The sequence below is a fragment of the Lissotriton vulgaris genome, chromosome 5 (assembly GCF_964263255.1).
Source record: "Lissotriton vulgaris chromosome 5, aLisVul1.2, whole genome shotgun sequence".
NCBI classification, from domain to species: Eukaryota; Metazoa; Chordata; class Amphibia; order Caudata; family Salamandridae; genus Lissotriton; species Lissotriton vulgaris.
The window spans coordinates 168,189,734-168,217,109 of NC_141693.1; the positions used below are offsets into that span (position 1 = coordinate 168,189,734).

Genomic DNA, 27,376 nt, shown 5'->3' on the forward strand with positions numbered 1-27,376 from the left:
ATCCATAACTTTCCACGCAAACCATAATCCGTACACTAAATCCAATGCTCACGACGTCACCCTTAATGTACCAGATGCAAATACAAATAATATTGACAGTATTACAGGCAACTCACAAGAAGGAGCTAATAGGGAAACATTGATTAGGTCGCCCTCCACTCAAAACATAAACAAACACCACAAGGACCAAGGCCCATCTTCAATTGGTCTGCAACATGCAGTTGTTTTTAACTTTGAGTACGCTCACGAGTTTTGAATAAAATTGGCATTTGGTGTACCTGTGGCTTACCTCAATTTCAACTTTATGGGGTCTCTTTCTTCTTTTTTGTGATATACACAAAACACTTTTTTCACCTTTTTGCTCTGGACACTGTTCTGTAATTGTTTCACAGGTGAGAAAGCTACCTATGATGATGGTGACGTGTTTGCTGTATAGCGGTGCACTTTCGCTCCCCGCTATTGATTTTAATGACTTGCACATTGCACTTTGTATTAGCTGATTTAAAAAACTGTATTGAAACCTACCTCGGCTCCCGCTTTTATTAGGCTCCTTTGATCTTTCATCTCTGCATTTCACCGCGCCTACGGTTACCCGTCTGTCAGAGCAGGGTCGTTAGGGTCGGTTAGCAGTCTAGTCTCTCTCCTCACACTCACTTCAAAGGGTGCGATGATGAGACCGTGCAGCGGGCGCACCGGTGACGTGTCAAAGGCAAGCTGGTCTGCATCTGTCAGCGTCCCGGAGGCAGCCAGAGCCGGCTTCTCTGTCGCCAGGCACCCTGTGTCCAGTCCTCACATCATCTACAGTAGCAACAGGCTCTGGGAGTTGGGTGAGGGCGTGAGTTGCCGCTCCCCATGCTCCCCCAATCGGATCCTCTCACGGTGGTCTGCCACTGTTGTAGCTGGTTGCCCATGGTCACTGAGAAAGCCCACTCATGCAATTAAAGGGCACCGGAAAATCCTAGCATTTGCAATACAGGCGGGCCCGCGAACCTGGCACACTCCGAGGCCTACTCCTCAATACCCGATCCATGAGAAAACACGCTCACAACTTATACGAAATGTTAGCAGATATAGGCCCAGATTTCATGTTTTTAACCAAGACATGGCTCAACGATGCCTCTAATCCAACTATTGCTAAAGCTATCCCCATGGGTTATCAGCTGGTCAGACAAGACTGCCCCAGGGTTATGGGTGTGGGGCATAGCTATCATTTAAAAAAGTCAGTACTCTTGCACTGTTGTTCTGGTTCATGATATTGTCGGGGCTGAAACCTTGTGGTTTCATCTGGTGGTATCTCCCCACCAATCGCTGGGGTTGTCATAGTATACAGACCCCCCACCCTACCGGTCAGTTTTTGGAGTCTATTAGCAACGCAGTTTCGCACATGGCATTGAAATTCAAACACTGCCTGGTGTTAGGTGATTTCAATGTTCACCTGGACAAACCCGACGACCAGGACGCCTCTAGGTTAAGGAGAATCTTTGGACAATTTTAAGTTGACTCCTTTTATTCAGTCCCCAACACATGAGCAGGGCCACACTCTCAACCAGATTTTCTCTTCAGTTAATATCCTCAGTAGCTCTCCCCTCCGGCTTGTGTGGTCAGACCATTCCTCATTGAGTTTACTATCAACCGGGAATCCTCACATTCTAACTCCCATGGTAAACACCGCAGGGGTATCTTCAGACCCTTTCATCACATGACCCCTGAGCCCCACTCTTGATAAATACCCTATCATCCTGAATAAGACACTGGAGGATGATGCTGCCCGTCTGGATAACTGGCTCCAGTTATAAGCTGCAAAACTTGCTCACCCCTCCTCCCGCTCAGTCAAGCTCGCTCGTGCCGCTGCCCCCTGGTTCAAGTCTGTCCTCAAGGAAAGTAGAAGCACCTGCAAGCGCCTATAGAGAACTTGGAGTAAAAACTATGGTATCAAGGAGAAATTAGCTTAGAAACAGGCCCTTAAGTCCCACCATAAATGTATTTACGAAGAGAAAAAAACAATTCTTCTCCTCTAAAATTGAGGCGGCTGAAAATAAAAGCAAGGAGATCTTTAAGATAGCGAGAGTATTCTCCTGCCCTAGAGTGGTGGCCAGAACTTTCACTCCCTTTGAGTCATGGGTGAGTCTCATGGCCACGTTCTACTGTGATAAAATCAAAAAGATTCAGGACATCTTCCCTACTACTCGCCTCGCCCCAGCACCAGACACAGAACCCATTCTCTCCCCCCTCGGATCAGGGCCCAACTCTTTACAGAGTACCCCGTCCTTCCTTCGGCCATTTCACTCGAAATTATGAAATCTCTGAAGTCGGGAGCTCCTTCAGATCCATGCCCAGCCTCTATCCTAGCGTCTATAGCTATGACCATCAAACCAGTGGTAAACCAGATCCTCATGTCTCTGCAACAGGGGCTGGACGATGCCAGATGGAAGAAGGCGCTAGTATTCCCCCTTCTAAAAAAGCCAACTCTAGACCCTGAGATAGCCTCAAATACAAACCTATTTCTCTCTTACCTTTTTTTTCCAAAACTTTGGAAAGGTACGTCAACTCGGTCACCACCACTTTTGTTGAAACCAACCGCATACTGCATCAGAGCCAATCCGGTTTCAAGCCTAACTTTAGTACAGAAATGGCACTCCTGAAGATCTCAGAAACCATCAAAGACTTTCTCAACAGAAGCGGTAAAGCCATTCTGATATTGCTGGTCTTATCGGTGGCTTTTGATACCGTCCCCCACGATCGTCTCCTGCTGAGGCTCCAGGAGTCTGGTTTCGGCGAGACGGTACTAAAGTGGTTCACCTCCTTTCTGTCAGATCGCCGACAAACAGTCTGGGCTCTGCCTTTTTCGGCTCCCATTCCCCCCTTAAAGGTGGGAGTCCAGCAGGGCTCCATTCTCAGCCTCACACTGTTTAATATTTACTTGTTCCCCTTAGCACACTTGGCCGAGAAACACGGAGCAAAAATAGTGTCATATGCGGTTGACACGCAGTTGCTCTTTCCCTGCGATAGGGTCAAGGATTTCAATGGTAAAATGATCAATTCATGTTTATTGGAGGTATTCACCTGGCTCCTGCGGAACCAATTGAAATGTAATTCTGAAAAATCAGAAATCATTTTCTTTGGTCTGCCCCCTAACAATATGTGGCGCATCTGGTGACCACAGGATATGCATCCCCTGCTAAACTCGGTCAGAGCAGTTAAAAACTTGGGGGTGAAAATGGACAACACCCTCAAAATGAAATCTCAGATCCAAGCGGTATCAGGACAACGTTTCGGCCTCCTAAGAATGCTGAAGCAATTTATACCCCTTCTTTCGGTCCCCAACAGGAAAACAGTGGCCCAGGCCCTAATCGGATCCAGGCTGGACTATGTTACAATTCTTTATTTAGGATTGCCTGAGTATTTACTTTCTCGTCTTCAGGTGGTCCAAAACGCCGCAGCCAGGGTGATACTTCTACTTGGCCCTAGAACGCGGATGTGTTTACACCTTAAATCTCTCCACGTGCTCCCGATCGCAAAGAAGATCATTCTCAATGCCCTTGTTCTGGCCTTCAAGGCACTTCACAATTCTTCCCAGCGCCTTATTTATGGAAGAGAGGTCAATTCTATCTTCCCCGGCGCTCCTTAAGATCGCTGGCATGGACCCCTGTGTTCCGCCCATCTAGAATAGGAGGTAGAACCTACCAGGCTCAAGTTGCCAAACTATGGAACTGTTTGCCGCCTAATCTAATACAGATGCAAGATTTCCTCCCTTTTAGGAAGTCTTTCAAAACTTGGCTGTTCCAGCAGTAGCCTTTGCACCATCGCTTTCAGTTCAGCTGCCACACTAAACTAGTGCCGGGACACTCTGCTGAGTAGCTGTGAGCTTTACAAATACCCTGATAACATAACATATGATGAGAAATGTGGGCTCAGCTGGTAAGAACCAACCAGTAAGCTCCTGTAGTGTAGCTCACGTGAGTTGCTATCTCGCCTTTTCACGCATTTTTTGTTGTTATATTTACACACCTGTTGAAGTGGAGGATATATCTGGCGCACAATGACTGAAAACCTTAAAGATTTTATTAGACAAATAATAACCTATTGGACTTTACGGATTTGGGACAATATAAAGAAATCTTTTTAGATGGGGAATACAAGTTGAATACCGAGTAAGAATCCTATATATGACAGCAGATTCAGCCCGCATTGATCAGGACCTTGTTGTGTTTGTTTAAGTATTACAGGTAAGACTAAATAGCACATTAGTATTTACACAATCAATGAGACAACACTGACTATACTAATGTATATTGAATATGTGGTGTTGTATAATGAAGTTGTGCTTATAGGTGTTGATTACTTACTAGTATACATTCTGTAAGTTCATAGGCACATTATTTGGTATATGAGTTATGGTTTGCATGGCTGTTGTGCATGTTTTAGATGGCAGAGTTAACTACTTTGACCTACTTCATCTTTTGCAAATTATGGCCCTTCACACATGCAACAATGTTAATAAAATAGTGTATTACACTCTGCAGATCTGTATATATGGCTCATTTGACTGCCACCAGAATCCCATTACATGTTACGTGTTATGTATTTTTATACATTATATGTTTATTTTAGGAAAGCTGACCGGAAAATATTTTTTTCAAAACAGTAGGTCATATACTGGACAATACTGTTGGGTTGTTTGCAGTAAGAGAGAGAACAATATCTATACTACTATTATAAAGAGAGAACTTGCACCTTTTGGCAAGGTAAACTCGAAAACTACACCACCAATCTGAACACCCAAGACATCTTAGAAAACCTCAGGGCAAGCAGAAGGACATAGGCTATATAAAGTATAAAAATATTCGTTATTTAAAAAGTTAACATTAAAAAAAAAGTAGTCCCTTGGAAGTAGAGCCGGCCGTGACCTGCGTGTTGACGTCAGGAGCGTGGGGAGGAGCGGCGTCCAGGAAGGTGAGTGACCTGCAGTTGGGGTTCCAAAAGCGGCAGGTACGTCCCCCTGCCAGCATGTCTAAATTTCCGCCAGCTGCTGGACCGCCGGGACGAGAGTGCCAACAGAGCCTGGATGAAGAACAGGCTGCAGAGTGCACCATAGCAGCAGTCACGGACCGGCATAGTCTCCGACAGTGACAAGTAAGTGATTTATTCGGTGACGGGGCACTAAGGTTAGCACGTGCATACATGCAAAATTGGTAGCGAGAGTGGCAACTAAATGTGGAAAGTTAATAACCCTGAGTGCTGAGCAAGGCTGTGTACACGGTACAAAATAATACATGTCTCTGAAACATTTTTAAAACTATCCCGCCCGTCGGATCAGCTGAACTCCCCACGGACTATTTCCCACAAGCATACACCGGCGAGGGCCCCCTCCTATGCAACTACTGCTGAGCTACACATTTTAATCATGCCCGGGCCAGTTCTTACTCTGGTGGAAGTCGTTGCGGCGAGGTGCTGGCAGTGCCTGCACAAGAACAATAGTTACTTACCTGTAATCTGTGGTTCTCCAGTATTGGTGTCTTTCATAGATTCACATGCCTGAATCATTCCCCGTCGTCGGAGTGGGAGTCCCACGGTACATAAAAAAGCAATAAAATGCTATAAATATATAGTAATACCAATAGAAATGAACCAGGAAGTAAAACAGCCAATGGTACAGTAGGCAAAAACTTCCCATCTATGACTATCATAGTCATTTTGTATAGTCCAAACTACAGCCAATCAGGCGCCAGCACCCACCAGAATGTTCTCCCCAGAGGCTCAGGCTCTCAGATTTTCTCGCAAGGAGTGAAGGTAAACCATAATAGCCTAGAAAGCCTCTGAGGGGAGGTGGGCGGGTTGCATGTGAATCTATGAAAGACACCAATACTGGAGAACCACAGATTACAGGTAAGTAACTATTGTTCTTCTCCAGTATTAGGGGTGTCTTTCATAGATTCACATGCCTGAATCAGAGTAGTTAGCAGTACATATCTTTGCTGAACAGACGCTCATAACACCCAGCTTGTCAGCTAGTAATGTAAATAACAATGCGAAGTGAATAAACACATATCATATAATGCATAACATAATGCAATGAAGAAAATATGTGAAAACATAACCTAAGAAGCGTCTGACAGCAGAAAACAAGGAGGTGGGAAACAGAGGCTTACCTTAATGAAACAGGTTCCGTAGAACAGCTCGACCCACAGAAGTATCAGCCTCGCTGATGGACTCTAGACAGTAATGTCTGGTAAAGGTATGGCGACTTGCCCAAGTCGCCGCCTTGCAGATCTGCTGAAGTGGGACTCCAGCGAATAAGGCCGTAGATGAGGAGACTGCTCTTGTAGAGTGCGCTCTGGGCGCAGATGGTAAAGGTCTCCCAGCCTGTGCATGGCAAAAGGCAATGGCAGCAGATATCCATCTTGCAATAGTCTGTTTTGATACTGCCTGCCCTTTACGAATCGCACCGTAGGTAATGAACAACTGGTCAGAGGTGCGTACAGCAGAAGTTCTTTGTAGATAGAATTTGAGACATCTTCTAATGTCAAGCGAGTGTAAAGCTCTTTCCGCAGGAGTTTGCGGGTCTGGAAAAAATGATTTAAGAACAACAGGTTCGTTCAGATGAAAATCCGAAGGCACTTTCGGAATGTATTTGGGATTTGTGCGAAGTATGACAGAATCGCTAGTGAATTGGAGGAAAGGATGATGAACAGTGAAAGCTTGGATATCACTAACTCTCTTGGCGGATGTTAAGGCTAAAAGCAGTGATACCTTCCATGAAAGATACTTCAAGTCAGCTCGATGGATGGGCTCAAATGGGTGACGCATGAGTTGACCCAGGACCACATTCAGATGCCACAAAGGAGGCGGGCGACGTACTGGAGGGAACATTCTAAAGAGACCCTTAAAGAACTGTTGGATAATCCTTGATGAATACAGAGAATTGGACCCATCCTGTCGATATCTGGATATTGCAGCCAGAAATACCTTCAAAGTAGCATGGGACAGACCTGTTCGTGCCAACTGCAAGAAAAAAGGAAGAATTTCCTCAGGCTTTGCCAAAAAGGGGTGAACACCTGCTGAACGGCACCAGATACAGAAGCGTTTCCATTTGAGACTGTAAGTCTTGATGGTTGCGGGTGCTCTAGCTTTGGCCAACACCTCTTTACAGTCTGCTGGGATATTCAAGTGTGCAAACTCATGGTGTTCAGGAGCCAAGCCGCTAATCTCAGCGATGCTGGGTCCGGATGGAAGACTTGACCTTCCTGAACACTGAGCAAGTTCGGGATAGGATGTAACTGAATTGGTTTGCTCTCTGATAGTAAGAGGAGCTCCGTAAACCAAAACTGGCGCGGCCATCTGGGCGCGATCAGGATCAGTCGGCAAGGTTCCTTCCTCATCTTCCGCAGAACCCTGGGGACTAACGGAATCGGTGGGAAAGCGTACGCAAACCTCAGGGACCAATCGAGGGAGAATGCATTCCCCAGAGAATTCTTGTGGGGGTGCCAGCTGGCGAAGCTCAGGCATTTGCTGTTGGTACTTGTCGCAAATAGGTCTAGGTCTGGCCAACCCCACTGATGAAAGATGTGGTCCACTGTGTTCTGGTGAAGCTCCCATTCGTGGTTGGTGATTGTGGTCCTGCTGAGTGCATCCGCAAGGACGTTTTCCGTTCCCGGAACATGCACCGCATGCAACTGTACATTGTGGTGAAGAGCCCATGTCCATAATTCCTGCGCCTCTTGAGACAGGAGAAGAGATCGAGTTCCTCCCTGTTTGTTGACGTAGTGCATACTTGTTGTGTTGTCTGTTCTTATCAACACATTGGTGTTCTGAATGATGGCACAAAACGCCTTGAGGGCAAGAAAAATGGCTCTCAGTTCCAAACGATTGATGTGCCACCGTTTCTGTTGTACAGTCCATTTGCCACTGATCGTGAGGCCTTGCAGATGAGCCCCCCAGCCCTCGAGGGATGCATCTGTAGTGATGGTGAGACTTGGTGGTTCTTGAAGGAACGCATGACCCTGACTGAGATGACACCTCTGTGTCCACCACAGAAGAGACTCTTTCATGAGTGGTGTGATTTGAATGAGGTCCTCGAAAGTGCCTGAAACCTGTTGCCACTGCAGGACTAGTTCCTCCTGGAGCGGCCTCATTTGAAGCCTGCAATTTGGAAGTAATGGAATACAAGCCGATGCCATCCCCAGAAAGGATTTGTATAGTCGGACAGAAACTGACTTTCTTTGCATGAGATCTTGTGCTAGCCGACTTATTTTCATTTGTCTCTCCTTGGAGACGAAAGCTTTGCATTTGTGAGTGTCCAACATTGCTCCTAAGAATGCTATTCTTTGAGACGATTGCATTTGGGATTTGGAGAAATTTATTGTCAGGCCTAGAGACTGAAACAGGTGGAGACACTGGTGAAGGTGACGTTGAACGGTGCCATGAGAATTGGCCTTTATAAGGCAATCGTCCAGATATGGGAAAATTTGTATTCCCTCCAGCCGGAGGTGCGCAGCTACTGGAGCTAAAACCTTCGTAAAAACTCTTGGAGCTGACCGTAGTCCAAAAGGAAGGACTTTGAATTGGTAGTCCCTGCCAGCCACCCTGAAGCGAAGGAATTTCCTGTGGCGAGGTAGGATGGGGATGTGGAAATATGCATCCTGGAGGTCTAGGGTGACCATGCAATCTCCCGGTGATAAAAGATGCAAAATTTCTTGAAGAGAGAGCATCCGGAATGTTAATTTCCTTAGGTATTTGTTTAATGCTCGAAGATCGAGGATCGGGCGCCACTCCCCGTTCTTCTTTCTGATCAGGAAGAACCTGGAGTAAAATCCTAGTCCTCTCATCCTCTGAGGAACGCTCTCGATTGCTCCTTTTTGTATCATCATTTTGATTTGGGTAAGCAGCTCCTTCAGGTGAGCTGGAGGCGGGCCCTTTGGCGGTACATTTGGGGGAAATTTTTCGAATTCTAGGGCATGGCCCCTGGCGACAATATCCAGGACCCATTTGTCCGTTGTTATCGACTGCCAATTGGAGTAAAATTTGGAGATTCTTCCGCCAAGTCTTTTGAGAGGGTGAAAAGACGGTGGTGGCAGGTGGAAAATATCATTGTCGCTTGTCCTTGCCGCGGTATGTAGCCCTACCCCTGTTTGGGGTGTATTGAGATTTTTTCTGCCCATAAGACTGGTAGCGCTGATTTTGGTAGCGCTGATTACCCTGACGGTATGAGGATTGTTGATGTTGTTGCTGGTATCCACCTCTATTGAAGGACGTTCCTCGTCCTCTCGCTCCTCGAAAGGGCGGCTTGTGAAATTGTAGAGTGCCTAAGGATTTGGCCGTTTCGGTATCCTTCTTGATAGTCTGTAAGGCCTCCTCTACCTCGGGGCCGAATAAGTATTCGCCATCAAATGGCATGTCTAGAACTCGGTTTTGCACTTCCTGTCTAAAGGCAGTGGAACGTAACCACCCCTGTCTACGGAGAACCGCAGCCCCTGCTAATTGGCGAAAACCTGTAGATGCCACATCAACAGCTGAATCAATTATCTCTTCAGAGGTCCTTTGACCTTCATGGAGAATCTGGAGTGCTTCCGCCTTGGATGGCTCAGGGAGTAGATCGATAAATGGTGAGATGTCAGACCACATTTGACGGTCGTAACGACCTAAGATGGCTAATGCGTTGGCAGCACGGACAGTTGTTGCCGCCATGGTGGAAACTCGTTTTCCTATTGAGTCTAGGCGTCTGCCATCTCTATCCGGCGGTGCCGTAACTGCAGAGGACGGATTTCTGGCCCTTTTCTGAGCCGCCTGGACAATTACAGAGTCAAGTTTTGCTTGTCCAATGAGACAGGCAGGCGTCTTGTCTGGAGCTTTATATTTCTTATCAATTCTTGGCAAGACTGGAGGAATGGAAGCCGGCGTTGACATCACCTTAACGCCTTCCTTCCAGATGAATTCCACAATGGGTATTGTCTTAATTTGTCGTCTGGGCTGATCTTTAAAATCGTAAAGGAAACATTCTTGTTGAGTATGCTCCATCTTCATATGAAAACGTGCGGTTGCACGCTCCATCAGCAAGTGAAAATTTGCTACATCAACAGGAGGGGAGGCCGACGCAGTCTGAGGAGATGTAGAAGGAGATTGGACCTGATAGTCCTCCCACTCCGATAAATCATCCACTTCTCCTTCCTCCCGTTGGTCGTCATCTTCCGAGGATTGCGGGTCCTCTTCGTGAGCAGGTTGTGGGTGTGAAGGTGGGCACACCGATGGGAGCACGGGTGGAGGCGTTTCCGAAATTGGAGTTGCTTGTCCAGAACCTGCCGATTCCGAAGGTGGAAACCTCCGATAGTAATCGTCCAGCATAAATTGTAAGTTGGATATTAAATCCAAAGGCACTTGACCAACAGGGGTAGTGACAGGCATCGATACCTCAGCAGGAGTGTGAGGATCCTCATATTCATCATCTTGAAGTTTAATATGTAACTCCGATGGACTAGTGGCTTGTCCAAAAGTATTCTGGACCATCTCATTGTCACTGTCAGAATCCAGTAGTTGGTCTGGGACTTCAGAGGACACCTTGTGAGGTGAAACACGCAGGGGTGAAAGCCTCATTACAGTGTTGCGCAGCTGTTCTGCTGCTTGGCGTGGTGTTAAAAACACCGTCGACGGAGACCACACCTGTAGTGCCGTGCATGAGGATAACTGTGGCGTTGTCGGAGGGTTAACTTCCGATGGATTTGTCGTCGACGGATCACCTCTCGTCGACGGGACACTTTTCGGCAACGAAATAGTCGTCGTCGACGGGACACTCGTCGTCGACGGAAGACCTGTCGTCGACGGGACACTCGTCGTCGACGGGACACTCGTCGTCGACGGGACACTCTTCGTCGACGGGACACTCTTCGTCGACGGGACACTCTTCGTCGACGGGACACTCTTCGTCGACGACGGGACACTCTTCGTCGACGACGGGACACTCTTCGTCGACGGGACACTCTTCGTCGACGGGGCACTCTTCGTCGACGGGACACCCTTCGTCGACGGGACACCCTTCGTCGACGGGACCGTCTTCGTGGACGAGTCACTCCTCGTCGACGGTGGTATTTTCGTCGACGGCGTAGAGCCTGACGACGAGCTCGTCGACGGAGTCTTTTTCGTCGACGGTAAAGTCTTTAAAGACGTCGACGACGAGGCGTCGACGACGGACGTCGACGAAATAGGCCTCACAGAAACAAAAACCATCGTTGGAGATGCCGTAGACGAGGACATAACCATACTAGGTTTAGGAGACGAAAATGTTACCGTAGATGTCACTGAAGTCGTCGTTCTCGTCGACGAGGAAGCTGAAGAAGACTTCACAGGAGGCGGAGATGAATTCTGTGGTAAAATCCTGTCAGAAGATAGGGGAAGCTTGAGTTTTTTCCCTTTTGAGGAAGCAGAAGCGCCTTCCATGCCCCTGGAGGTGGGGACAGCCTGAGAAGTGGAAGGCTGATCCAGACCTTTAGCAGGTGGTTGTTTTTTAGGCAGTTTAGCCTTGGGAGATGACATTCCCTCAGGCGCAGATCTCTTCCTGGAGGCTGAAGTGGAAGCAGATGTGACACTGTCTACTTCTGAAACAGTATTAGAAGAATCCTTTAGCCTCTTCAACCACAGCAGTAAACGACCCTCTCTATCTCTGAGAGTCTTCTGAGGCATGGTTCTGCAGATTTTACAATCAGAGGCCTGGTGGTCTGGGTAGAGACAATAAATACACTTTTTGTGTGGATCCTTCTCAAAAAGCCGAGGCTTACCACAGCAGTCACAGGCTCTGAAGAGAGATTTCTTTGAAGACATCCTGAAGAGAAGACACAGATGAAGTAGAAGTTAGAAAAAACTGAGCAGAGCTCAGGGAGACTCCCTTCACACGACGTGCGGTAGAAAATCTGAGAGCCTGAGCCTCTGGGGAGAACATTCTGGTGGGTGCTGGCGCCTGATTGGCTGTAGTTTGGACTATACAAAATGACTATGATAGTCATAGATGGGAAGTTTTTGCCTACTGTACCATTGGCTGTTTTACTTCCTGGTTCATTTCTATTGGTATTACTATATATTTATAGCATTTTATTGCTTTTTTATGTACCGTGGGACTCCCACTCCGACGACGGGGAATGATTCAGGCATGTGAATCTATGAAAGACACCCCTAATACTGGAGAATTGACATTACTCAAATCTATTCTTTAAATATGTTGTGCATCAGTGAGGTATCTCTTTTCAGTGCACTCTACATTTTATTAATAGCACTAGCGCGCCAACAGTGCTGCCCCCTACTTAACGTGGTCAGTGCCTGCCAGTGTGTGTCGGTGTAGTTGCTCTCTGACAGCCCATAACTGGAAACAATATATGAAGGAGCCCCTCTGTTAATCTGGGCAGTGTCCTGCTCTGTATTCGCATTTCATTACGCCAATGCAACTTAGACTTGTTGTAGAGGGCGGCCTGCTTTGAAATTGTTTAGGACACTAGCAAATTTAAATTGATTAGAACCCCCTTTGTTATGCACATGCACTGACTGCATCTGATCTCCATGACCGCGTTTTTGTACAAACGTTTACATTTTATTTTCAACAGGTTGTTTTCTTTAGTGCGTTATGGCGTCTAGAGGTCACCTAAAAGCAATGGGAATTCTGGGGTCAGTTTTCATCTTTCAGAGTGTTGTCATCCTAACGTGGTGTCCTGCTCCCCACAAGCGGCCTTAGCAGCATATTGTTTGTAAGACCTGAACGCTTCTGTTTAGACAAAACATTTTTTGAAAAGCAATATGAAAACGGAAAAGGCAGAAATAGTCCAATCTTAGAAAGTGGCTTAAAAGTCTTTCCAACGCTTATTTTTGTTTTAAAGGACATTATTTCTGATATTTAGCTTTTTCCATGGACATAAGTGCTTGGTTTTATTGCGCCTGTACAAGTGCAGGGGGAGTGGTGTTCCAGTGTGAGTGCAGGGTGAGTGGTGTTCCTGTAGGAGTGTAGGTTGTGCAGTGTTCCTGTATGAGTGCAGGGTAAGCAAATGTGCCTGTATGAGTGCAGGGTGAGCAGTGTTCCTGTATGACTGCAGGATGAGCGGTGTTCCTGTAGGAGTGCAGGGTGAGCTGTGTGCCTGTATGACTGCAGGGTGAGCTGTGTGCCTGTATGAGTGCAGGGTGAGCGGTGTGCCTGTATGAGTGCAGGGTGAGTGGTGTGCCTGTATGAGTGCAGGGTGAGTGGTGTTCCAGTGTGAGTAGTGTTCCTGTATGAGTGTAGGTTGCGCAGTGTTCCTGTATGAGTGTAGGGTGAGTGGTGTTCCTATATGAGTGTAGGGTGAGTGGTGTTCCTGTGTGAGTGCAGAGTGAGTGGTGTTCCTGTATGAGTGCAGGGTGAGTGGTGTTCCAGTGTGAGTAGTGTTCCTGTATGAGTGTAGGTTGCGCAGTGTTCCTGTATGAGTGTAGGGTGAGTGGTGTTTCTATATGAGTGCAGGGTGAGCAGTGTTCCGGTATGAGTGTAGGGTGAGTGGTGTTCATGTGTGAGTGCAGAGTGAGTGGTGTTCATGTATGAGTGCAGAGTGAGTGGTGTTCCTGTATGAGTGCAGGGTGAGCGGTGTTCCTGTATGAGTGCAGGGTGGAGCCAATAGAGTAAGTGAGTGGTGCCAGTGAGGAAGTGGTTTCGCATAATTGTAAATTTTCCGCATTTTCCACATAATCCATCCATCAACTGCCTCATTTCCTGCAGAGTTTAACAAAAAAGTTTCTAGCCCAGTTGAAAAGTTAGAAAAAACACAGCGACATGTTGCTGCGCGGTGGAAAGACCTTCGCAAAGAACTTCGCAAAGATTAACTGGTCACCTTTCTATAACTTATTGCTATATTTGGGTGTTAAACTGGTAGTAATGAGGTACAACTAATGCACAGACACTGCTATCAAGTTTAAAAATGTCAAAATCTATACTACTATTACAAAAGAAGAACTTTGCACCTTTGAGGCGGGTAAACTCAGGAACCACAGCACCAATCCACACACCCGATACATCATTGTATTCGTCAGGGTGTGCAGATGGACATAGCCTATATAAAGTATAAAAATATGCGTTATTTAAAAAATTAACATAAAAAAAGTAGTCCCTTCGAAGTAGCGCCGGCCGCGACCTGCGTGCTGAGGTCAGGAGCGCGGGGAGGAGCGGCGTACAGGAACGCGAGGAGGAGCGGCGGACATGGCGTGGGGGAGGAGCGGTGACGAACGCCGGAATGGCGGTGAGGACCGGCGGATAGGTGGGAGGAGCGGTAAGCGGGGAGGAACGGCGGAGCGGTGAAATGAGGAGCACGGGGGAGGAGCGGCGGCTGAGGTAAGGCTCCGGGCAGGCGGGGGTCGGGGCAGGCGGGGGTCGGGGCAGGCGGGGGACGGGGCGGGGGCACAGGCTGCTTGGCAATGTCGGGGCGGGCGGGGGGCCGGGCTGCTGCACAATGTGCGGTGAAATGAGGAGCACGGGGGAGGAGTGGCGGCTGAGGTAAGGCTTCGGGCAGGCGGGGGTCGGGGCAGGCGGGGGACGGGGCGGGCGGGTGGCCGGGCTGCTGCACAATGTCGGGGCGGGCGGGGGTCGGGGAAGCCTGATAGCTCCCGGACAAGGTCGGGACGGGCTGCTAGTTAAATTATATAGTTATAAATGGAGATTTTTTTTGTTAAATAACCCTTTGCTTTTTCTAAAAAAAGAGTCTGGTCTGATAGATTCTAGAAGCTGTTCTCTTCATGGTTCAAACAACAATTACTGCTACAATATGCAATCGTCAGGGGAGGGAAATATGTTACTCTGTTGCTGTGAAAGTTCCACACAATTATGGATTTCCTTGCCACATAATTTACCCCATAAATTGTAGATATATGCAGCTCAAATGCATATAAATAATATTACAAAAGAATGTACTATTTAATGCCTCACAGTTTGCTTTTTATTGGTGCATTCTTAAGGTAATACCACGGCATAATAAGCTCTACCATTGCCGCCTAATTCTTGTGTCACTGACAATGATGAAGGTCTTCACAGTGGTTTGGAAACTTTCATGATCATAAACCCCATATTTCACAGTGGTCTACGAAATATTTTACGGTTATCTATGTATGTTTGGTAGATTACAGTAGATAGAAATGGCTACTCTAAAGATGATCAGGATTCCCATCTGGAACATTTCTGTACCTCATTGTGTTGCATAAATTACAAATTTGGCGTAACTCTGCAAAGTGTGCTTTCCCAACCAGGGGTGATACAGGTGAACTTAGTTTAATGAACCAGCGATTAAATTATTGTAGCCCTGAACAACACTATTCAATGTGTAAATGATATAAGTGCTGCTTTTGAGGTTACTAAGGATACCGTGGAAAACAGCAACAACCTTATTTAAAGTATTACACACTGTACTTAGAAGAATGAACACTTTTAAGCTAAATGGTATTTATTACTACAGGAACAATCTGTTTCTCAGTACATCTAAAACAATTACACAGAATGTTATAAACACAGCAACAAGACACGTTATAAATAATGAAAATAGAATGAACATTTCCAGCATTATTAAAATGTCATTTAAAATGTTATCTAGAGCCTACTTCTATTCGCTTTACTATGAGAGCAAGAAAAGAAGAGCAACATGCAATCTACAGTTTTATAGGGAGCAGACCAGCTAATGCAGTCTATATCAGAGGAGGTGTTAAGACAGTGTTCCCCACGAAGGGCAAATACCCACTGCAGAAGCAGCTATTTGGTCTTCCTCCAGAACTAGCTTTATCAGCTTCAGACTTCAGGGGAGATGTATCATCTGCGAAGTGTGAAGTGTGCTTTCAGCAGGCCAGACGGTCTCTCGCAGAATCTCTGGCGATAATCTGGCCGAAGGACCTCTCCTGACAAGTGGTTAAATGGCAGTCCTTATATACTAACTTTGATCAGAAATTGGAATGTCTGACACAAGTTTAGGAATGTCTGACATAGATTAAGTGCATCAAGGTATGCATCCCAGATGTTTCCTTATGAACATATAAGGCATAAGGATGTCAAATCAGACTACGTTTTTTATTGATATGTTGGTATCTGTTCTTATTTTACCTTGATATGGTAAGGAGTAGACATTTGACCCAGACAAATGTCTCATTAGATGTTGTATCTATGGAATTTAATCGTAGCACTTGATGCTATTACAGTTCCTAGAAAGATAAGCTCTGGCAACATCTGCATTTAAAGGCAGACATGACAATGATTCTTCATAAATCAGGGAATATGGCGACTTCCATTGTCTAAGTTAAGGAAGATGGCGGCCACCATGAACTAAGATGGAATCAGTACCTACATAAGAAGGAATAGGAACCTAGGGACTTTACTTTAATTGGTAACCTACTATACGTGAACAAACAAGATTAGTGCAGCATGCATTCCTGTTGGAAAATAACATATTTCCTTACCTCATGCAGTAAAGAATTAGTGCAGGGATGAAATTCTTTACAAGATTTAAAAATAGCTCAACATCAAGCTCAAACCTACCAGGGGAGAACTTCCAAAGTAATTACAGAGAAGGATTTGGCAGGTAAAGGTTAGAGATTTCCCGAAGGGTGTGCACCATAAACGTCAGAAATCGATTGCCTTTCATTACATTTGACAAGGAAAACTCTGCTTTGGACTTTAAATTGTCTGATTCAGGTGCACTAGAAAGGACGTGCATCCCAGACAAGTAGATTACTCGCTCTGCTACAATGATGTATAGGCAGTTTACAGTTCACTAATTAGAATCTCCTATTATATTTTAACATTTGTATATAACGCTTATTAAGCCTTTGGGGGCACGGAGTAGAGAACAGATCAACATTTAATTTTTTCCTGCTTCAATCTCTTTCTGTCAATAGTTACTTTGTTCTCAAGTTGTACTCGACGTATTTTGTGCTGCATTATATTTGCTGGAAAGCATATTTTCATATTTTCAAGAAATGTATTCTTTGTTTCTAAGAAATTTTAGCCTGAAATAAAAAAGCTGCTTTTTTATGGAGTATGTGATTCTGATTTATTTCAACCTTACAAAATACCATTTACAGAAAATGAAACAACGCAAGGCTAACGATAATTGTAATAAAATATAGTTGTAAAGATGAACGTGAATAAATGAATGTCCGAGAATGGGTATGAAAAAAATTGTTTTTCATCAAGATCCGTTTCTACAAAGACACACAATTGGCTGTTGGTGGTGTATTTGCCCCATGTCTACTCAATGTAATGTAAGAGTCACTTAGCTACTTGTAATTCAAAGCCTAAATGCTGGCCAATGCGCCACTAGCTTGGAATCATTTAACCATTAGTTACTACCACAGAATGAATTTCAAGAAGCACTAACGTAACTAAAATAAATAACAAGACTAGTACCAAATAGACATATAAAGGTTATCTTTTCTACCTGCAGCATTCATTGAATAAAAGCCATTTTTTGTTCATCCACGAGCATTACATTTTAGCCCCGGGTTTTACATTTGAGAAAGCACTCTAAGCATGTACTTTGATTCTATTGTTGATATGTTTTTAACTGAGATTACATTCTAAGAATGCATTAGTTTGAGAAATGAAAGACCAGGATTGAAAAAATGGCTTGGCACCATACATCACAACCTCACCTTTTTAGTCCCTTTCTTTCTTTGCAGAGTAAGCCGGCCAAGGCTTTAAGTGGGCTGGGTCCTGCTGGCGCTGAAACCCGGCAGTTCAAAAAAGCAGGTGCTGAGACTGGTCCCTACTGGGCTCTTCCTTTTTGCCCTCACCCTCAGGATGAAAAATAAATCTTAACTCTGCAGCAGTGCCACCCTGTACAGTACAGGGTGGCACTGCTGCAGAGTTAATATTTATTTTGTTGTAACTTCAAAGAGTCTCCTTATTGTTCTTTCACCGTCTCATCATGTCAGAACTGAAGCGTTTATAATGTTATATACAACACAGCCATAGTTGTTGTTCATTTATCTTACACAACTAACAACAATTGACAAAGCCAACAGTCCTGTCTTGTTGTATGTGCAAAGTTACTTGTATTATATATCTGGATACAAGGACAGAAGCAGCAAAATATGAGTGGGTTTGCACACTATGCTAAGCACAGATTTTTAGCTTATGTGTTTCTAAGCCACACACTTAATTATATTGGCCACGCCCCTATGTCATCACATGAGATCACCCAATTTTTTTCATCCCACATAAAGCCCTGAGTTCCGCTGTCCGCACTCTGTGCTTCAGAAGTGATGCAATGCTTTTTGAGGTCTCACCTAGGCAGCATTTCTACTTGCTGTATTCAGGATATGGGTATAACGCTCCGCCCAACTTCCATCCATATTTTTAATTGCCTCCTGTCCCTGTTGTTTGTAAATAGTGGCTTTTCATAAGCCAATAAGGTTAGTAGTCCCTCATTCGTACCGCCTTGTCTCTTCTTGTTACCTCCCATGAGGACACCCGCTGTTACATTTGATTTTACTCCCTAGGTTTTAGTTACAGCCTCAGAGTACTATTTCCTTAAAGGGCTTCATGCAGGACACACGCTTGGTGCTAATCAAGACTGGCCGTGGTTACTTTAGTCACTAGCACATCTCCCATGTATACAATACCTTCTATAAAATTCCCTTCATCAGCTCCACACAGAGTACAACCTAATCTGGAATTAATATAAAAATTATTTTGTCACATTTCAAAGCTACTAATTGTATATATGGACATAGCTATTTGAATGTACTTGTGGTACTGTCTTGCATGCAATGCATTATGGGTAGGGTGGATTTACCACATCTTCTGTAGGGTACAGTACCTTATGTGACCAATAGAGGTCCTTGGGACCTCTTTAGCAACATATGGTACTGCACCCGGCAACATGGCTAGGTAAAAAACATTTATAATGCCAATAACTCCAGCTTTTCAAGGTGTAGTAGTATAAGTGGCGAAAAGAGGTTTTGGCCACATATGTTACTGCACCCTGCAACATGGCTAGGTAAAAAAACATTGGCATTTATAATGCCAATACCTCCAACTCCAACTCCAACAAATGCGAGACTAATTGCATTACCAATGCAATATGTCTTGCATTTGTTAAAGCTAGTGCTGTTGCCGTTGAAAATGACAATGTTTTTTACTTTTGCTTTTTTATACCATAGGCAATATTGCTGTGCAAATATGATAACTCCACTGCAAATAAAAAAACTAAATTTAAAAACATTGTTATTTTCAACGCCAACAGCTCTAACTTTAACAAATGCGAGACCTATTGCATTACAAATGCTTGTTGTCTTTTGCTTGGTAGACTGGCATTCACTCTTAAGGAATTTGATGATGTGTTGTACTCACGTGTCTGTGAATCGTCTGTTGAGGTCTGAGAAGCTAGCCGCTTCTCCAGCGCTGAATGGCGGGTCTCGGACAATGCGGTAGCTGACAGGGTGGCAGCTGGCACACAGGGGGCTGTCGGGAACAGATATGAGCATTGCAGCGTCAATCTCGAGGGACTCGTCCAAGGTGTATATCTGAACACTGCTCACCTCCTCCGTGATGCTCTTCAAGTCTATCTTGATGGTGAGTGGGATGTCACAGAAGACATCCTGGGGGCCTAGAGAGATGTGCTTCCCGCTTACTGTCACCAGCCGGATATCATTCACGGCCCCCGTGGAGTCCAGATCTGCAGTAATAAGGGTCACCCAGATAGTGAGGTACTCTGGAATTAATGGGTATTGAAACTCCAGCTCCAGGTGGCAACCTTGGGGCTCTGGGCAGATGGGTGGCACCTTCCGTTCGACCACAGCATTGTTTGGGCTCCAGGTACGTACACTTGACTTGCATGGCTGTTCAACATCTGGATGACCTGCAGGAAATGAAGACCAGAATTAATTAAGCAGGTCACGCATCAATTTCCCCAATCTGATGTCTGCAGGACACGATCCAACATTTTATCTTTCCTGATGATGTCTCCAGTACATCAACTGTGAGTCACACTAGCTTGGTGTTGCCTACAGTACATCAGTTACCAATTTCAAAAGCCTAATGTTGTCTTCAGTATAGCGGTCACGGTTTCATTAACCTGTTGCCTTCAGCGGCCAATCAGTCTGATTCAAAAGCCTGATTTTTTCCGTAGTGCTTTATGTGCAAATCTGAATATTGTTCCCTGCAGTGATCTGCCACTTATACTTATTTTCCGGTTGTCGCCATTTAGGCAATAATTGTCAGTGTTTACAAACTTTATGTTGCCAGTGATGAACTCTCCATGGATGTAACCATTGTTCAGTGGTTGCTTGTTCGTTGGGGGTTAGAGGCAAAAAACAACTGTGCACTCGGTGGGCCGTTTCTTCCATCACAGATGCAGTTCAAGCATTTCAGTGAATCAGGAGCACTTAGGGCTCTGACATACATCTGGGAGCAGCTACTTGGCTCTCACTTTGCTCCCCTGCCCAAAAGGTCAGCTTCCCAATTCTCCCGTATGTTGGCACATGGAAATAGATGTGGCTAGTGACTAAGCTGCTGGCTATGGAACCTGGGGACTTGGGTTCCACTCCCAGCTCTTGTACGTGACAAAAAATCTTGGCAAATCGCTTAATCTCCCCACACCTAAAATGATAAATTGTCTAAAAAGTAATGATTGTGACATGGTTTCGATTTGATAACCTCCATTGCCTAAAGTGTCATTCTTTCCAGTGTAAAGTTAACATAAATATGTAATTATTATAAACCAGCTTCTCCCATACTCTTCTGTGCCTCTAACTTAGAGTTTCTTAGAGGTTCTTAACCTTTTGACTCCTGTGAACCCCTCCATTGAATCTTTACTGTAATCTGGGAACCCCACTGAGCAATTTCTATTATTTGAACCTCAAAATAATAAACAAAATACAGCTAAAACATACACCAAACAAATATACAATTGTTGAAAGTATTTATTTAATTCACAAACATACAAAAACCAAACATTTCCTTTTAATGAGAAAGTTGAAGATTTCATAAATTGTTTTTTAAGTTATAAATGATAAAGCAATATGCTAAACTCTAATAAATCACTATTTCTTTTTTGCTTCTAATGCATGCTGTCTTTTTGTTGGCGCTTCAGTTGAGGCAAGCCATCTTCCATACTTATCCTGTTTGCTGAACTTGCGGTGCTCCCACAAATCAAGCAACGGATCTCAATTTAGGGGCATGTATATTTGGAGGTCACGCAGCGCAGCAAGTCACCTTTTTGCGATACACCGCGTGACAGGGAAAGGGTAGGAATGTGCCGTATTTCATAGAATACACTGCATTCCTGCCTTTATCTCCTTCGCTGGGGACTTTTTGGCTGCCTAGCACAAATGCAGGCACCATCGTGCAAGGGTGCCTGCATTGTAAGGAGGATTGTTTTCGTGCATCTTCCTACACAAAAACAATCTCCTCAGGCATTTTCTTCTTTCTATGTGTGCTGCTGCAGAATGCATCACACTTAGAAAGAGGAAGTAAAGAGGAGAAAAAAGGATATTTCTCTTCGTTATGCTTCCCCTGGGAAGGCGTAGCATTTTGGTATATTCCCAGGTCTACCACTTTTGATAAATCTGGGAATGCGTCAAAATCTATGGAACGATTCCCTGGAGCAGACTAACGCAATGCAGCGATCTGCCCTGTGTTGCGTTAGTCTGGATTTATGAAGCCACTCAGGGCTACGGAAGGTGGGCTTGCATGGCTTCACAAATCGCATTTTTGGTTTGCATCGTGCATGCACCACGTTGTGTAGTGCAAGTGCAAAACAACCCCCCTCATAAATAATTTTAGATGTTTTTATTTTTATTTTTCTAATATACATACACTTTGACAATTGGCTAGCATTATTCAACTTTCCCAACAGTCACGGTCCACTTGAGTATGATTCTTGGACCCCAGAGGTCTGTGGATCACAGGTTAAGAACTACTGGTGTACGGCCCAGTAAACATGACCAATAAATATGTTAACTATGCACAATATGATTGTCCAGGCTTTTCAGGCCCATGGGGTCAGTTACAGTGTTAGCACGAGTGTGGCAGGAGGTCACTCTGGGTGAGGCTTGGCACCACATTACAAGTCTACTCCCCCTTCCACAGATGGGAACCTGACCCTGATCAGATAAGTAATGGAGCGGGCTTGCTGTTTATGTGTGTACATGCAAATGCATTTTATTCTACATTTTTTATGCAGGGGTGTGCATTATTGGCATTAGTGTGGCCCCCCAAGGTATAGTGACAGCTATGTCAAGCAGATAGTGGACATCCAGTGGATGTGGTAGAATACATTGGCATGTGAGGCAGCTTCAAGGCTTGTAGTACATGTGAGTATTTGATGAAAATGACAAGCCGATATTTAGTGACCAAACGGATAAATGCACTTACGCACTTGTGTGCTCAGGACGGCCCCTGGCTGTCCTACGTCACACTGGGCGAGTGCTCAGGACGGCCGGGGGCCGTCCGAAAGCCGCTGGTTCCCCAGCGCAGCGCAAATTCCACATCTGCGCTGGAGAATTAATTAGTGGGCAGAGTTCGGACAGTTCACCGCCGTCCTGCACTCACGCCCAGCGTGATGTAGGACGGCCAGGGGCCGTCCTGAGCACGCAAGGGTTACACCCACTACTCAAATCCCCTCACCACAGTGAAATTTGCGCCGCAGGGAAGGGTTTAAATTAAAAAACAGGTATTTGTATATTATTTTTAAAATATGAATTGTTTGGTAAAAATTAGTCCACTTACTCAAGCCGTAATCCGCATATGAGAATGTTGTGTGTGTTTTGTAAAGATATTTGATGCTGATGTTTGGCGATAAATGTACTACATTCCCAAAATAAACAAAAAACGGATATTTGGGGGGATCAACTCATGCTAATTTCTTGTTGCAGAGTGTACTTACTGCTATGGCTGGCATTTCATATCCCACGTGGTGGCATCTGTTTGCTAATGTTTTTGTTATATTATCATCGATTCTGCTTTCCAGAGCGAAAACCTGTATCAATGGTACAATGTTAAGGATATCTCTAGTTCTAGGACAGGTACAGCCTCTCTAAACAGAGAGGCAATTTTGTGTCTCAGTCTCTGAGATTTGATTAACCTGAGGGATAGCTCTTCTGTCTATTGACAGTAAGTTTGAGATTTGTGTACGGTTTTACTTTCCAGCTCTGCTCCATCCAGGTAGCTTATAGGTAATTGAATGTGACAGATAAGATAGCACAATAACAGGTGGAGAGCAGAAGTGAAGAACAATGATATATTCATTGTGAAATTGCATAACCCGATGATGATAGGAAAAGGAGAATAAAATGCCTCTATTCCGACCATTTTATGAAGTTTTGTCGCTGAAGCTTAGCCCTCACAACCCAGGAGAGGCCTACACTTGTCTCGCCTACAATGTATTTGAATATTTCATGAGTACCCCTATAGATCTGCCAGTGAGAAGTGGATTTATTTAGCAAATGTTGTAAAATGAAGAATTTGTACCCAGTTCTTCAACATTTTCTTGGGCAGGACCTGCCCAAACCCTCCCGGGTCTTTCAGTCACCTGAAAGCCTGGCCCAAAGGGGGTTGTAGTCCCCTTGGCTGCGAGTGTGTGTGTGGGGGGGGGGATATGTGTGCACTCCATTAGTAATAGAGGCCAGGCTTTACTACTAAGGATTACACTAAAAATCGAGCACCTACTGAGTATTTGCCGACTGTTGGGAGAAACATATAATGTAGACTAGAGAAACAAGCATGGTAGACTACAGAGGGATTTCCTAAACAGTTCTTATCTCAGTGGTTCTTTTTTATTATTGGATTCTAAACAAAGTTAAATCATTGAGAAAATAATAATTTCAAGAATAGCCATACAATAATAATTCAGCAATAGTTGAGATACAAAAGAAATTTCATCTCTTCCCTGTCTCATTTTTGTATACTTTAAACAATAGCCAAGTGTATTACTTGAAAATGTACCTCGCTCTTCTTAGATGCTTCTCTTTCAGAATCTTGAACTTTGCAGTAACCATTGTCCTACTTTAAAACATCGTCAAACTTTCTCCAAACAATAAAAATTTAGCTGCTGCCCCCTTTGTTAGAGCATACTTATTTTCAGACTGATACATCGTCCTCATTTTATACAGCCACGGAATTAGGCCCGTGTGAATTTGTAATTACACCAGAATTTTTTTTAAATGTCTCAAATTGTTTTCATTAGGTAAGTTCGTATGACTTTTTCAAAGTAAAGGCACACCTTGTTTTAAAAAGTCTTGCCAGGTACTGGAAGAAGACTGTTTCTCACAGAAAATACCTTGCCGGAAGGCGTTTTCTGCTCGCAGTTTTTAAATTTATTGCGAGGCGCGTGCTCATTTTGAAAAAGTCACAAGGTGATGGCACACCACATTTGAACACGAAAGTGCAACTGAGCTTCATTTTATAAATTTTTCACAACTTTTGAAACAATTCGCAAGGAAAGTATGTGATTTAAACACGGCTTCAGGTGAAGGGCATTATTCAACAAAGCAACCAAAAGAATCAGATTGATTTCTTGTCCAAATCAGTTATTAAAATATAAATATACTACTACTAATATAAAAATACTAATTTGTTAATAAGGGCAAGACCCCATCATATGGCATGGGAAAGCCATTTTTAAATTTTCTTGGATCAGGAACACATTGGTGGGACGTCTGGAGTGTGCTGAATTGGTTGGTTGACAGTCGGTCCCAGAACATTTGAATTTAAAAGTGGCCACTAATGGAAACCAGTGTGAGGCTTTCAAGGCAAATGTCAGGTGTTCAACATTTTTAGATCTGAGGTGTTTTCTGGCAACTTGAGGGTGCACATGCTTAAATCTATTACAGCTAGTGTAACTAAACTTCATGACAAAAGCACTCTTGTATATATGTATACCTAAATGTAGTGTTTTATGATGGCAATGTGAGTTGATACCTGCATGTTTTTTTCTGTGTTGTACTTTTATGGTTTTTCATTGTTTGAAGAGTGGACATACATTTCTGGTGACAAACAGCATATCTCATGAAATGTCAACTTGTCTTTTGTATCTTGGTAACCAAGCATCTACATGTGATATCACTGGTACGCGTACATTGGAGTTCTAGCACGTCTACGTGTAAGTCTAACAGTATTATATTCTACGATATGCACAGCAACGACCCGTGTAGGGCATGCCACCGGGCGGTGACATGGGGCAGGAGAGGGGCAGGGTGAGGGGGTGTAAAATGCGGGAAACAGACGATTGCAGGTAACGAAAAAAATAAATAAAACGAATTTAGTTGCGTGCGCTGCATCGCCAAATTCGTTTTATTTATTTATTTCGTTACTTACCTGAAATCGTCCGTTTCCCGCATTTTCAAAAAAAAAAACCACCCTGCCCCTCCCCAGCTCCACGTCACCGCCCGGTGGCACGCCCTACTCGGGCCGTCGCTGGATATGCATGCTTACCCAGAGCTAAATTTGAAAAATAAAAGTGCCAGTGCCCAAAGCTCGGCTCGGCAGCTCGCGGGCGGTGCAATTAAAAACCAGCACGCCGAATGCCAAGGCCTTAAAATCACCTGATGCCTCATTAAGCCACTACCAGACACTCCCTACCTGTAGGAAAGTAGGATCTGCTTTCATGCTTACCCCCACTTTTTGCTGGTGTCAGTATGTTTTTTTTGAATAGTCTGACTGGGATCTTGCTAACCAAGACCACAGTCACTGTGCTTCATGCCTACATTTGACAGGGTTTGTACTTCTGTACCTGCAGAATTGGCTACTGGTATACCCCCATGTAAAAAAGTAGGATCTTATACGATTATTCCCACTTTTTGGTTGATGTGATACTGTTTATGACTAGTCTGACTGGGATCCTGCTAATCAGGACCCTAGTCTATTTGCTTTCTCATTACATTGTACTGTTGAGTACATAGGTACATTCCAGATTGGATACTGGGGTACCTTAGCAGTCCCTAGTATATGGTATACATGTACCCAGGGCACAGGTACCCCAGAGGTCTCCCAGGGGATGAAGCATGCATTATGTCTCACATGAGAGGCCATGCAAAATGGAACTACAGGCTCGCCATTGCAGCCTGTGTAAGTTGGAGCTTGTACCACTTACTAAAGATATATATTTCCTATATCTTGGTCACTGCATTTAAAACCTATAAGTCACCCCTATAGCAGGCCTTTCCAATCCTGAAGGCAGGGTGCTTGGTTCTAATTGAGATGGTGCCCCTGCATGAACAGGACACCTCTGCAGCCTACGGAGTCCATTCTCCCGGGTTGTCAGTGAAGCAGCCATATACTATGTAGAGGAGCACTGTGTAATTACATGATGACCATCTATAAAACGGCTGTATCAAATCCAATCATGTTTGGTATCAAACATGTTGGACTCATACCCCCACATAGTAAACGGTGTAGGAGGTATGATTCCAAGCACAAGAAGAGCCCTCTGTTATGCTCTCAGTGTTTCCGGTAAGGTACTTCAATTCTACTTTGTGAATAGGCTCTAACTGTGTTTTCATGAGCTGTCCCAGCACCACATTCAGGTGCTAAGATGACAGAGGTATTCTTACTGGAGTAAAAGTCCTGAATAGGCCCTTGAGGAATTTTATACAATTCGACTAGAGTAGTGCATTACTGGATCACCAAAACCTTGAAATTGCTGCCAGATGCACTCTGATGAAGAATGATTCAAGCTGGATCTTGGCAGGTGGAGTAGAAATGGAGGATTGGCTCCGGTGGTGAAGTGAAAGGGTGGACCTTAGAGTCCGCACTCCAAAGGCAGAGGTGTTTCCACTTGAGTTTATAAGTTCTGTTCGTGGTCCCACTCTTGCTTGACAAGGATTTCCCTGCAGTCTGACAGAATGTCTATCATGGAGAACTCATTGAACTCAGGATACAGGCCGATAAATGTAGTGATGTTGGGTTGGGAAGATGAACCTGGCACCTAGTTCATGGTCAGCAACCTTGGTATCAGTTTGAGCTTGACATGAGGTTGTTCTGAGAATAGCAGGAGCTCCGTGAATCAAAGCTGTCTGGGCTACTGGGGAGCTATGAGGAGAAGTTGGCAAGGCTCTCACTTTAGTTTGTTGAGCTCCCGTTGGACCATTGGGATCAGGGGAAAAGCATAGATTCCTGACCATCTCATCGAAAATGCATTCCCCCATGGTTCCGCTTGGGGATGCCAACTTGCAAAGAATAGGCATTTCTTGTTCTCCTTCGTAGCAAATAGGTCCAAGTTCGGCTTGCGCCACCGGTGAAAGAGATTGTCCAGAATGTGCTGCCAGTCATGGTAAAGTATACTGGTCCTGCTTAGCAAGTCTGCAAAGATGTTGGAAACTCCTGGCACATGTTCTGCTTTGAGCAGTGTATGATGTTGAAGAGCCCAGTTCCAGATGACTTTCACCTGACAAGATAGCGCTGGTGAGC

General features: G+C 44.7%; 1 protein-coding gene across 1 annotated transcript in view; it reads right to left on the minus strand.

Annotated features, from left to right (window-relative positions):
- Positions 1-27,376, minus strand: part of PAPPA (pappalysin 1) — an 870,469-nt gene that overhangs the window by 401,361 nt on the left and 441,732 nt on the right. The window contains exon 7 of the mRNA XM_086921096.1: positions 19,322-19,829. Coding sequence (XP_086777222.1) covers positions 19,322-19,829 — 508 coding nt within the window. The remainder of the gene's footprint in view (positions 1-19,321; positions 19,830-27,376) is intronic.